The sequence below is a fragment of the Drosophila sechellia genome, chromosome 3L (assembly GCF_004382195.2).
Source record: "Drosophila sechellia strain sech25 chromosome 3L, ASM438219v1, whole genome shotgun sequence".
Taxonomy (NCBI): domain Eukaryota; kingdom Metazoa; phylum Arthropoda; class Insecta; order Diptera; family Drosophilidae; genus Drosophila; species Drosophila sechellia.
Window position 1 is genome coordinate 4,618,920 of NC_045951.1, and position 14,516 is coordinate 4,633,435.

Sequence of the window (14,516 nt, forward strand, 5' to 3'; positions counted from 1 at the left end):
TCAATTTATGAACATAAATAAAATAAGCACTTTTAAGTAGTCTGAACTATTAGATTACTTTAAATCAAGATCAACTTTAGTTACATAGGATACCAATATTTCAATGGAGGGACTACATATATTCACTCACTTGTCTCGCAGAATTCGCCGATATGTGCCCATGGATTGTTGCAGACACACTTAAAGCTGCTCCAGAGCTCCTTGCACTGGGCGCCATTGCGACAGGGCGATGGGACGCAGGATGGCTTGCAGTCCTTGATAATCTCCGACAGATGCACCGACATGTAGCTGTAGATGTCGAGAATCTCGCCGTTGACCACCAGCCCACGGAAGCAGCCAATAAGGCCGGCCTTAACTGACAGCTTCTTCAGCAGGTCGCTGCAAGGAAACGAGTGAAAAAGTCAGCTGGGGGATTATTTTATATTATGACTTGTCGTAACTATTCAATAACTTGGCCACTTTGACATAAGCCACACCAGCTGCAGTGGGCCTCCCCTCAGACGAACATTAAACATCATCGGAGATCACGTTCTGCGTCCTGGATTCTGCATCCTTGATTCCATATTCTTTCCACCGACTTCACTGGCTTTATGCAAATAAATTGTGACCCGCTCAATCGTATGCGACGCGTTTGAGTTTTTAAACTTGCCCAGATGAAAATCGAAGCGACACCCTCTATAAAAAGTCGACGGACAGCTGTGGCGAAAGTTTGCCGAGCTCAGCTTGCTACTTTCTTTTTATCTTTGAAAGGGGTATATAATTTTATGATAGAGATTCGCTAGTCAGCGAAACGAGAGCATATATGTATATCTACGTTGCATTTAAAAGTTTAGTTAAAATGAAAATAAAGAAGTGTTGTCAAAATATACATTTAAATACCCATAAATGTTACGTAAAATGGGAAAGTATTTTGGATAGTTTCTGAAAAGCATGAATACAGCTGATACAAAGTTTTAAAATTTAAAGTTACCAAAGAGCAACTCAAGTTCTTGGCAGCTAACTTTAACCGCTTTCTTTTTGTTGCATTTTCTTCACAGCGATTCCCTCTTTATTTTTCGCAAGTTTTTCTCCTGCACTTTTGGCTTCTGTTTCGCCCTTTTTCCGTGCTGGCCATGGCCAACAATGAATTGGCCAATAAAATCTCAAGTGTAAGCTTTTGAAAATTAAAGTGGCGGAAATGTCTTGTTTATACGCGTACAGCGGCAAAAGAAAGTTGCTCAAATGTCTTTCTAAATTATGTAAATTTCATTACGAGACATTCCACCCACACGCTCCTTTGCGTTTCCCTGATCCACTGCGGCACCACCAGACGGCAAAGGGATCCATCCCAAGTTGCCAAGTGTTGTCAGGAAGTGAAATTAAAATTCTTCTTCCTTAAAAAAAAAAGTATTTCAACTCGATTTTTGGGGGTTTGCCGTGCGACTTCCTTGAATTTATTATAATTTCTTTTCACTTTCTTTCCGCTTTCCTTTTGTAATTGTTTGGCAAGCGTTGCGTAATCGGTACTTAAGCGTTTAACTTATCGCAGTCCATCAACCGAATTGGCCATAATCGGCCAGTGAGTAGGTCCAAATTTGGCATTTGCATTTACCGAGTGCACTTTACCCACATTTAGCTTGGCGGTGGTGATGTCCTTGCCACAAGCGAGCGAGCTATTAAGTCATTAGTTTTTGCAACGTGTGCTGCATTTTTTTTTTTGCGAGCACGTCACAAATGCATTTTTTATTTTTTTATACGTCAACAGCCAGAGACACGCACGCTTGCATACATATAGAAATGCACTGAGAATAATTGGGATCAAATAAATTCTTGGCCTACTAAACATATATCTTTAGTTTTAAATCTGTTCACTTTTTAGCTGAAAGGTCAAAGGTTTGTCAATCAGTAAGTAGTATATTTTTCTCACAGTGTGTCAACTTTGTAATGGGGACGCGTCGGAGGACACGCGTGACACACGCGTATGCAAAATGAAATTTAGCGCTTTGCCTTGCAAATGATGTGCCGCCGGCTGCTCCTGGCCTGGATGACACTTGGCTAAAAGGATTTGTACGGCGGCTGGCCGAAACGGGCTGTGTAAAGGGGAAAAAAACAAACCGAAATTCCGCGGAAATTAACGGCAATAAAACGCAAAAGGAAAGAAGTTTTTCGGCCAGGAGGAGCTGTGGCAGGCGGAGCAACCGGAGGAGCAGGCGATGTGCATATCCTGGCGACATGCAGGCGACGGAAATCCTATTAACGTTGCAAACGCGCAAAGTGCGAAGCAATTAAGAATTTATTTAACGCCGTCACAAGCAATTAAGCACTTTTCATTCATTCATGGCCGGCGCGACAGCAACACATTTTACCACCCAGCTCTATATATACATATATCTCCACTATCTCCGTCCCGATTTCATACACCCCAGGACACGCCATTGACGTCGTCCTGTTTCCTGCTCCTCTGGAAATAATTCGCATATTTGGCACGCCAGTCGCCCGTGTTTTTCCCATCGGCATGTGGTGGCCCCCGTTCATGTGGCGCTCTGGTAATCGATGGTCATGCAAATGATGAGACGGACATCCGAGTAGCCGCTGTTTCCAGGACGAACGGCAGGACGAGCAGCAGCTGCTGCTTCCTAAACAACACAACACATCGATTGGAGGATCGCGGTCGACCCGCATGCAAAAACCGATTACAACAATCATTAGCAGCATTGGCCATTGTAATTTTTGCCTTTCGCCCCAACACAACCCCAAACTTTGCATAAATTTCCATGCATCCTTCGCGGCATTTAAGCTGTGTGGAAAGCACTGCTTAACCCATTAGCTGAATGGTGCTAAAGTTGCCCAAAGTGTTTGCAGCATATTTCGAAAAGTTTTTCCATTGATTAGGGGCGAACACAACTTTGAAAAAAAGGGGACAAAAAAGCTTCGGTTCGATGAAAGTGACTTTAAACCGGATGGTGTCAGCAGGAAAAAAGTGATATTTGTTTCGTGACGAAACATGTTTAAACATTCGGCACAAATAAATGATTTAGGGGCTGTACCAAGAATCTCGTGCAAGTAATTGCATTGCCAAAGTTAAACTTTGTGTGCTCTTTGTTTGTTTACGTGGAGTAAAATTATAAGCTACCCCAAAGTTCTTAATGGGTAAACACCCCACACACTCCACAACTTCGGATTCGTCTCACTTAAGTCTCGCCATGTCTCTATCACTATGATGATTAACTCCTTTTATTTATGAGCCACAGCCGCTGATTCCGCTTATTGGCTTACGTGCAACCTTACACTCCACATGCGCCTCCGTTTCGTCAGGATGCTCGCAGGATGCCTCGACGTTGAGGGTAAAGTGCATTAATATTGCATTTTCCATATTACTCGAATGTTTAACAGAGCTTTCTTTTCCATAATAAATAAATTGAATGAATCGGCTCAGTGAAAGCGGATCTGAAAGTGGGGTATGCACTTTAACGTTAATTACTCAGCGTGTTTACCGCTCATCGAAATTTTATGAGTGGCTGGGGTGTACAGAACTTTTCGGGGTTAAGTGCCAATGAGCACAGATTTTCCTGTCCACACAACATATATGTAGTTTATATATACAATTCAATTTTATTTTTATACATTTCCAATAATTAAAAAAAAAGTGGCTGCACATGTGGGCGTACTCAAAGACCCCTCGAAAGCTTTTTACCATCGCTCCAGCTATCTCTCATGAGCTCCAACATCCACATCCGGTGGTCCTTGCTCCATGGCAACACGGAAAAAACTTTATAAATTATGTCAATCAAGAATAAGCGCGTTTTAAGTGCGCTAACTTCCGCGAGGGATGAACTGGAAGAAAAATTGCGGAAAAGCCACCTTCCATACATATACACATCGCTCCCTTTTAACGCCGTGGCTTGATTATTGATAATGACTTTGGAATGAATTTTCAGCGAAAAGTTAATTTAATTATGGCAATTCTTTGCCAACCCCGAAGGATTTTGTTTCCAGAAATGTGAAAGTGAAACAGGCAAGCGGTTTATGCATACAAATTGCTCGTTTGATCAAGTTGTTCAAGCCAAAGGCCATTAAAGTGTATTCAAAGTAAATTTGCCAGCTAAAAAAATGGAATAGTGTTTTCATGGCATTTTAAACGAGGAAGATTTTCCATGCTTTCAAAACTTTGTAATCAAAAGCTGAAAAAGTTAATAAATGTGTAATCTTCAACACTAATATCCAAGAATATCAAGTAATGAGTCTAGGAACTAAAATATTCCTTTTTTTTAGTCGAACAAACTAGAAGAGTCTAATTTGTAAGCTCTTCAAATGAATAAATTACACATTGCAATAAAATAAATTTAATTTTAAAACAAGAAACCAGCTAAAGCTAATAATTAAGAAGCCCAGTGAATTGAAGTGGAGCACGCAAATTAAGATTTTTACGCCCCCAAGATATCGGTTGTCCCATTGAGCGTTGCAAACGACTTTCATCAATCCAATCTGTAATTAACTCATAAGTGGGATCCTCCAATTATCAATTGAAGTGTGTCGGTCGCCCAGCCGTGGCATTTGCCACCCGCAGGGCACAAAATCGACGGATTCCTTTGGGTGCATTTCGACGGACGGACACGAACGCGATTGTCACTGTTAGTCCTGCTTGGCAGTTAGTCGCGCGTTTATAATTAAAACGTAATTGCCGCAATAAATTGCACAAACCGCAACAGCCAGCAGGAGCTGGAGCAGAAGCTGCATTTTCCCGCTGCCAGGAGCAGCATTTTGCTGTCCAGGAGTGGCAGAAATAGAGCTTTTGCCCGCCGATTCCCATTACATGTGCCACCAATGCAGGCAGCCATAAAAAGAAATGTCTGATTACACTGGGTAGCAACCAAAAGATTGGTTGAGAAACCTTAAAATTATGCTTTTAAAGATGTGCATACATTGCGTATACGTAATACGTTATTAAAAGAACAGGAAAAACTTTCAAACTAATTTTTAAAAATTATACTTTTTCGTTATAAAGATATTAATAATTGGCGTTGCCCAGTGTTAAGTGCAACACGACGCCCTGGGAGATACTCACAATGTGGCGCCACCGATGTACATGCTGCCCTCGAACGGTCCGAACTCCTCCTCGGGCAGCAAATCGAGCATCTGGTAATCGGTGTTTATCATGAAGCGCACATGATACTGGTTGTAGTCGATCCATATTTTATGCCACTCGCCGCCGTTCAGCCGGCGGTGCGAGTTAATGACCAGCTCGCGGGTGGTGCCCGTGCTCAGGGTGAAGGTGAACGTGAGCTGGTCATCGCCGGTCAGCGCCACCATGAACGATGGATAGTGCGGCCGGATGGGTGGCTGGAACAGCAGGATGGCCTTCTCGCCGGTGGTGCGGAACGAGAAGGCGATGTCGCCCTTCCTCCAGCCAGGCACCTCGATGTACGACTGCGATGTGGTGAAGGTGACCACGTACTTTTGCGTATCTGCGGGCAATCGGGAGGGGAGTCATTAACTAGTGGCTAATGGGTGATGCAGTAAATAGCTATATCGAGTTCAGAGTACGGAAAAAGTTTCCTACACATCATGGAATAAGATTTATACGTTTAAACATAATTTAAAGAATATATTTATCCTTACTAATTTGATCTTGTAGTCCAACATTCACTCACTTGTTTCAACACACTCCAGGGGACCCAGAGTGATGCGACCCTGGGCCTCGTCATCCATATCCTTCTGCTGCAGGAAGTACATGTTGGTAATGCCCAGGCTCTGGGGATCCTGGTAGTAGCCCTCATCCGAATTCCATTTGTTCTCCTTCACATCGCAGTTGCATGATTGATTCGGATCCACGCACGTCTTGTTAACGGAGCACGGGCAAGCGCCTCTGCAGAAGAGTTGGTTTCGTTTTTTGGTTTGGATTTTATTGTTTTTTATTTTTTTTGGGCGGAAAAGTTCGGAAAAAAGGTGAAAGGTATTAGAAAAAGTTCGCATACATTTGCATACATTTGAGTCGCAGATCTGCCGGCAGTTTAACGAGCCCGTTGAGTGACCGACTGGGCCACATCCGCACCGCACCTACGTTTTTTGGCTTTTCAGTGCGCCATTTATGCAGAAATATTCGCTGGGTATCAACCAATTTGAGGATGTATCAGTGACAAGGCAATTAGGGAACTATCAATTTCAATTACCAAGGGGGTTAAAAGGCAGTTAATTTAACGGAAAGTAAATTTTGTGCACGGTTTAATGTTTTGGAACATCTTTCTGACTTTCTAGTTTCAAGTATTGAATAGGCTCATAAGAGTATCGTGTGAATTGAAAACTCCTTTCCTTTGCTAAGTGGCACTCCTTTTCCGGCTTATGTTTGTACTGGCTGCGGTTGGGGCCTGCATGTGCCGCTTCCGTTTCCGCATCCGTGTTGCAAGATCCGCAACGAAGCCACCGCAGCGGCACACAGTGCCACACAAGCCAACAAACAAACGATGCTGTCAAATTTTGAATGAGTAAAGACCAAACTACGAGCCAATGATGGATGGCCAAATGGTCTGGGCCAACACATGCACACATCCGGAGACTTCAGATAGAATTTAACCCATTTTTTCTTGACCCAGACTGTGTGTTTCGTTCTTCATTTTTCGGTCGTAGCCAACCAGAACGCCATTCATCCATGGAGGCAAACAAACAAACAAGTGCCAGGAAAAAATGAAAACGAAACCAAAGTCGGAGCTGTTAAGGTTTTCGAATTGATTTACTGAAAGCGGAAATTAGTGACGCAGGCCGAAAGCAGCAAAACAAAAAAAAGTGGCAGCAACAAGCGACTGGAAATTGCTGCCCCCAGATGTTGCGTTCTTTGCTGCGGATGATGTATTGTCAAAAGGGTTCAAAAACAACCCGAAATGTTCCTATAGGGCGGAACTGAAGTCATAAGGACGAGGTTTTGGAAAGAAATTAGGCGTAAAGACTAAATTTGTGTGCTCAAAGCCATTCATTTTAAAAAGGTCTGCCATGGCAGGAAAAATTGCACGGGTAAACTTTTAGAGAGCAAAAAATGAAACAAAATATGAATGAGTAAACTGATCAATAAACTAAGGAGTATCAGCTATATAAGAATTTTAAAATAGATTTTAGATGTTTAGATAGACTTTGATCTTTAGGTGTAGTTGTGGGTGATAAATACGCTTTCAGTTCTATATTTAATTGCATTAGTTGTTTATCCAAAAATGTTCAAATGATTATACCCATCTGTGAAATATAAAAATAAGTGTAATAATGAAAGAGTTGTTCGGCAATATGGTGACTGAGCACACAAAAAATGTGGATGGAACAGAAGGACCGGGAAGAGATATGCCAGGACTTAGTCATAAACCTTATTAGCGCTGGGGCGGAAACATATTTGCCTGACATAAATACCAAACTCTGGCCCTTTGTTTTGCACTTTTGCAATTTTGCCGCATTTTATGCCCATATGCCGGCTATTCCCCTCGGTTCGTTTGGCTTTTTTAAGGGTTTCGTTACCAGTTTACCTTGGATAAACAGCATTCGTTAGCCGGTTATGCTGCCCAAGCTTTCGGCACCATAAAATTGTATGCTCCAATGCATGGCAACAAATGCGGCAAATATAACTTTGGCCCAAAGGCCGATGAGGGTCTAAAAGAAGGCAAATTTCAAGAGCTAAGCAAACACCAGATCTTGGTCAGTTCAGTGGGCCGAAGTCCATGACAAATTAAACAGGACAGATGGCACTGAAGTGAAACCACACACACACGCACACAAAACTGGCGATTGTATAGTACTACACATATCGATGCCTTTGGAAAGTGAAGTGAAGTTGCAGCCAGTTTTCCCTGGAAAATAGAAAACAGCATCTGTGCGTGATGGGTAAGTAAGTATGTCAGTTAGCATTAGGCGAAGGTTCCTGCCTGGCATTTATATTATGCATGTGCGAGCAATTAATTTAAGTTTCGTTTACCATTGAAACGCCGACACAAAGGGCAAGCATTTATCCCTCCCCCCAAAATTTTGGATTTATATTGTTGGATTACCGCACGTACTATATTGTCCACTGGAGCAGAACGCACACATAATTGCACGGGGAATCGGAGGAGCTGGCATGCGTTGGTATACGGTGATAATCCTTGGTGCAACAACAAGTTAAGCAAATAGACTGCAACATTAATTGTGTGGCGAGCGGTGGACCAAAATTATCCACAAGCTTGTGCGTAGTCTTAGTTCCGAGTAGTGGGATGTGGAATAAGGGATTTTAAAACATACACAACTTGACTTTAGATTTTATGCATAATCCCTTAAACGGAAAAAGAACAAAAATCCCCTGTTTAATGCCTAAGAAATGAAGTAAAATCAAAAAATCATATACTATAATTAATCTATCTATCATAATTAAGATTTCAAAGCATTTGGTTTCATACCATGAACAACTTTTTAGATGATTTGAAAATATTTAACTGCAAAAATGTAAATTTGTTTATATTTTCCCAGTCTATTATCCACAGTGCCAAGGGACCTGTGCCGGCATCCAATTTTGTCTTGTTTGCGGTGACGTGGCCCAGCACGTAAATCACAAATACCCAGCTCCAGGACTGGGTGTGTTACCAGCTCTTACCTCTTGACATTGCCCAGGAAGTCGACGGTTAGATTCTTGGCCGAGGATGTGAACCAGGTGGCCGAGTGCAGTTCCAGCTGAGCCCGGTAGCAGTCGTACTTGATGTACTGAGTGCAATACAGTGAATGTGAGATAAGTTCCTGCAGCATGTGGGGTGAAAATTCCCTATATCTGATGTTGAAGCTGAAGTCCGATTCCCTGGCGGATCGCACATCCACTTGGCTGGGCAGATTGTGCTCCACAATCGTTTTGGTGGCATTCTCAAGGCTCTGGAAATCGCACTTGACATGGGCAGGTGGAAAAACACCATTGCCATCGATATCGATGAGATAGACATCCGATTTGGTGAAACCCAAGAGTGCCAGCTCCTCACAGGTCTTTCTGTACTTGGTAAAGTGACAATTTTTGCCTATATAACCCGTGTGTTTGCAATCACAGGTGACTCGATCGTCCTTTACAAAGCATTTGCCACCATGCTCACAGGTATTGGGTCTTTTGCACGGATCTATGTAGTTGCAGTTGTCCAGTGCGACCTTTTAGAATTATATTTAATTGTAAAACATGGTAATATATATTTTAAGAATCTGTAGTACCTCTCCCACAACTCGTTCAGTTTTGACCACATGTCGTGGTTCGATCAAATGACCATTGATTTCTATATCCCGTATACAGCCCACCAAGCCCATGGCTGCCGACTTTAAGCTGCTGCCAATGATCAGTTTGTCCCCGATGTTAAAGGTTAAGCCGTACATCTGGCTGAGAGTGTGCCGATAGTCCACCGTGAACCGAATCTCGCCCAGCTTATAGTCCAGCTCCACGCTGTGCCAGGAGGTGGCCCTATTGATTTTAATGGTGGTCGAGTGAGTTACATTGTTGTTGACATCGGGTACCAGATCGAAACTTAGTTTGTCGGACGTCAGACGTATCTAATGGATGGGCGGCGATTTTGCAATTTCCGTTTGTCGCGCATTTCCGGTGGAGTTCCAATGGCGGCGTTTTAGTTAGTTTTTTTTTTTTTTGTAGCAGAGTGAAGCCATTGTTGCCGCCGACGGAAGTTGCACGTAGAGACGAACAAAACGCGAAGCCGCGCATTAGCGTGTTGCCAAATATTAGTTTTTGTCATCGACATCGGCGCATGTAAAGAGGGAGAGAAAAATACAAAATTCTGTTAGCATTAGGAGATTTGAATGTGTGTACGTGGAAATAAATCAAAATTGCGAAAATGCCTGAAATGCTGGACTGCACACCACATTGAAATACCCGCTTTTACCATGGCACACACATTTCAATTTAAATGCCTTTGTGCATTAGCTTCGCTTAAATCATATTACGCATACGCCACGTGGCCACGTTGAGTTTGCCATTTGCCGAATCAATCGCACAGTTTCGATGGGGGGTTCCAAGGGGAGAGTATTGTTGAAATTGCAGCCCATTAATTTCAGCAATGGAATGGGGATTTTGCAGCGCATTCAGAATGGTATTTATCCACGACTCTTTATCATTCGATTGACCCTCTGTAACCAAATTGCGCTTTTCTTGGTGTCGTATGCAGCAATAATTACTATTGCCAGCGAATGAACGTGAGCTTGGCTAGGATGCTGATTTTAGGAACTAGTTCCAAATGAGGGCACCTATCAGAAAACTGCACATAGTTATCACTGCAATCCAGTAACTATCCGAATGCAGATAAACCAAAAGCCAATGGTATTTAAAGGTCAGCCAGATTAGCGCAAAAAACGTACAAATTTTATAGACAAACAAATCGGGCAGATAACCTTGCCGTAAGCTATTTATCTATCTACCAAACGGTTTGTCATAATCCAACTAATTTGATAGCCATATATGTGCCTATAAATATTGCTGCCCCGTTAGCCAACTGCAGTCTATTATTTTACGAAATGAGAAAAAAATATTTATTGAAATTTCATGAACTTGTTGGTGGCACTGATGATGCAACGCAGCTCAGCACAGTTGCAATTTCTACATGTTCCTACAAATAAAGCTGGTGAGTGTGTGTGTATAGTCCGTATTTATCTATGCTCATTGTGAATTGCGCTTCTGCGCCGCTTATGCAAAATGGCAAACACTCAAATTTTATTGCATATTTCATTAGATTTTTGTCAGAGCGTTATGTTTAAAGGCAAACACACATTCGTCGCACTCTGCGACAATATTTCAAATGATTTTTATTCCTCCATTGCCATCGCGATTTTTGTTGTTTTGTTTGCCAATTTCGAACATTTGCGCGCTGTCAATAAATTCGATTTTTGATTTGTGATTCGCGATTTATGCGGGCGCATAGTTTTTATGTCACACCCTCCAAAAGCGAACCCTCCATGCAGCCTGCAACATGACATTCCATGTAGCATCCGCTTGTTTTTGGGCTCTCCTGTATGGAAGGATTCTGTTTGGGTTTTGGTTTTTTCGCCACTCGAATGAGTGACAGAGGGGTCGAAAATACTGTTGGCAATTTATTAGTTTGTTGAGCTCCATACGCAACACGCAGGTGGCAATTTTGTGGCCTACGCCGGGGTAAATAGTAAATAAATAAAGCTCGTAACTGATGCGTTTTTGGAGCTGGACAAATGTAGATAGCATATTGCGAAACTATAAAGCTGCGGGCAGCTAATAGCTTTAAATGGGTCAAAACATCGAATTACAACCAAAACTTATTAAAATCTATTATAAATACACGCAAATTAATAAGGATTAAGGTAAGTAAAAGTACAAATGCCATCAATACACATTGTGGCATACTCATAGACACAAAAAACGGATTTTAAAGGACGTTTATTAATTATTCAAAAAACGATTTTAATTCGTAGAGCTATTATTTCTACTCGAATTGTCTGCAGCAGCAAATTGACAGGCAGCATTCGAATAATTCGCGAATAAAAAATATAAAAAGAGTCATATTATAAAACCTGACACAATCAATTTAGTATTAATTTGGGTGCGCATAAATCGTCAAATGGCAAATAAGCCGTAGAGTCAGTCGATGCAAAATTGAATGGCTTGCGGCATAAATATTCATTGGCATCACAACAACATCAATTTTATTGCAATGCCAATAAGTCAGAGTCTCTGCAGTGACATTTTGGGTTTATTTTGAAGGGTGGAGGGTAGTTGGAGGAGGGGGGATGGCGACTTGCAATCAAAAGGAACAAAATCAACAATAAAATGCAAATAAATACGGCCGGAACACATGCATATTCTCTTTAGTACGTTCTACGAACATTGCCCAAATGACAAGTAACCAAATAAACGTTCTTGGACAGGCCAAGACAAGGTTTATTTGTTTGTTTGCTTAAATGCAGATAAATGCCTCTGACATCCATATGAACATCCTCTCAAAGGCAGGCTAGCGTGTGGGATTAAGTGGGGCTTGTGGGGGGCAGCAATGTTACCCCACCACTGGCATTAACTGTTGAATTGTTTTTGTGATCGATTACAACGCACTTTTATGCCGGACCTCAATCTGTTTGGCCCAGTATCTGCTTGTCTGGTTATAAATTGGTATTTCATGGAAGCATTTAACTTGCATTCAATTGTTGTACGACGGTCCTGACATAAATCTATAAAAATTGTTATTTCAAATAAATTGCCGGCCACTAAATGTTACAGAGAAGATAAATGAAACATTTGCTGGGCAATTCTGGTTAATATTGTTGTTACGAGTTTCTGCTTGTTTTATTTATTTGAATTTCTCTACTGAAAGCATTTACTGCTTTTATTTGTATTTATTTAATTTAAGTATAAATTCGTGGTAAATTTAAGTACGACTCGAAAATCTTAGTTGCAAGCTTCTTAAACTTATATGTTTATATATTTATGTAGATGAGATATTTTCCTGAGCAGTTAAAGTATATTTAAAGAACTTCCATCCCTGCAGCAGCGCACAATCGCTTTGGGCTACCGACGAATGAATAATGCCAAACAATTACAAAACACTAAGCTCATTTGACTTTTCATTGCATTAGCCGGAGTCGAGTTTCACTCAGCACCGCTTAAATTTAATTGCATTTTCCGCATTTCCCCAATGGCAGTCCGTATTTTTGGGTACATTTTCCACAGGCCCACAATGTATGCTACACTGCACACACACGCACGCACACTTATGAAGGCATGCCTGCGAATCCTGCCAAATGCGTGTGTATGTGGGTGTTTTGGGCTGGCACGCAAGCCATCGCAATGCAAGTTTCAGAAGCACACACACACAGGCAGTCGGCACAACCACATGCACATTTGATTTGCATTTCATTCTCTCAGTCGACGGCTCTTTCGCTCTGCTAAGTCGTCTTAAGCAGCACGTCTTTCAGTGGAAGCGTCCAGCTGTTGTCTGTGTGTGCGTGCCTGTGGCTGTGTGTGATGAGTGTGTGTGTGGCTCAAAAGCTCAAGGAATGAACGTATGTGTGTGCAACAAGAGCACTGAAAAAATCACACACGAACACAAGAAATACATAGGATATTTATAAATATGAAGAAAACTGTGTAAAAGCTCCTTGAGAAAGTTTTAAATTTCTTTCTCTTCTTAAATCTTTAGATAAATCAGTTATACCCTTTTCTTTCGGTGCACAATGCTTCGGTGATTGCTTGAATGCTCACACTTACCTCCCAGAAGCCATTTCCGGCACTGGTCGTTACGTCACTGTAGGCCAGCACCGCGCCCGGCCGACTGCTGCGGAAATCGAATTTAATATTAAATTCCTCGGCGTGATTTATGGGCCACCAAATGTGTGATGTCGCAAAGGGATAGGTGATTGGTATGACATTCACTTCGTTCTCGACAAACTCCGCCTCCAGCACGCCTGACCCAGAAAAGGAGATTGTAAATCGGTTCGTAAGAGTATGCCGTAAATATGTCGCAAGCAAATCGCTGCACTCAATATTAAATTGCTCAGCACTCACCGTGATAGTGCACCTTGGGATTACCCCGCTGCAGTTCGTACAGAATGGAGATGTCGTTGTAGTAGACATATTTCAGGCTGCCCACGAAATTATTATGTGAGGCCAGACCCTTCTTCTTGTGCAGTTCCGGTCCTCCGCCGAAATATATCTCCGGATCGAAGAGCATATTCCCACTGGCCGTGGCTGGCAGTTCCAGGACCTTTTGCTGCTGATCCAGGATAATGCTAACCGTTCGCTGTTCGTGTAGTATCGTCAGATTGTGCCAATATCCGCGGGTCAGGTCGTCGGTGAGCACGGTGCTCATCACATTGTCGCCAAAGTCCATTTCCACGTGAACCGACTGGTTTTTAATGGATGCCGCTATATACTGATGTTTCAGTGATTCGCCACTGGCGTAGAATAGGGCTGAATCGTCGAAATTCGTGCGGAAAATCAGACTAATACGCCTGGTGGAGGAGTGCACCCGATCCTTCCAGTCGTATATCCTGTAGGATACATAGCTAGCTCCTCGCAATGTGATTATGGTGGCCGCTAAAAAAAAATGGTATAAACAGAATAAATAATAAAATTGTATCTCTTAATAATGCTGAAGTATTTGCATTACATTTTTTGGTAGTTGGCTGGTTATTAATGATATAAATAGCTTTTTGTGATTTAAACGTGCTACAAACATACCAATTACGTGAATTGTCAAGAATGGTCCTCAACAAAGAAAAGAATAACAATTGCATTAATATTATATTAAGCAAGCTAATAAAAAACTAAACTTAATTTGTATCTGTTTTTTCGTCATCCACAATTGAAACTGAAAATGTTTACCGGATACTCATAACAATGCTAGAAAAAAGCATTCGCTTTAAGCACCTGTTAACTTTTTAGATGCTATAAAATTAGTTGGCGTATTTTGTATATTTATTTCGAAATGCGAATTATCCGCCAAAGTACTTTAAACTTTAAAGATTGTTTTCTTTTTTTACTCCCTTGCCACTTGTACATTATCTGCCCGCTGCACACAGAAACAAAAAATAAG

General features: G+C 41.8%; 1 protein-coding gene across 7 annotated transcripts in view; it reads right to left on the minus strand.

Annotated features, from left to right (window-relative positions):
• The window catches only part of LOC6610813 (contactin-associated protein-like 2), a 57,627-nt gene that overhangs the window by 21,466 nt on the left and 21,645 nt on the right, over nt 1-14,516 (minus strand). For all 7 annotated transcript variants that reach the window (XM_032719560.1, XM_032719559.1, XM_032719558.1 and 4 more), the window contains 7 exons: nt 13,487-14,017; nt 13,190-13,386; nt 9,172-9,504; nt 8,579-9,111; nt 5,631-5,845; nt 5,045-5,444; nt 131-378 (listed from right to left, as the gene is read on the minus strand). In XM_032719560.1, the coding sequence (XP_032575451.1) occupies nt 131-378; nt 5,045-5,444; nt 5,631-5,845; nt 8,579-9,111; nt 9,172-9,504; nt 13,190-13,386; nt 13,487-14,017 (2,457 nt within the window). The remainder of the gene's footprint in view (nt 1-130; nt 379-5,044; nt 5,445-5,630; nt 5,846-8,578; nt 9,112-9,171; nt 9,505-13,189; nt 13,387-13,486; nt 14,018-14,516) is intronic.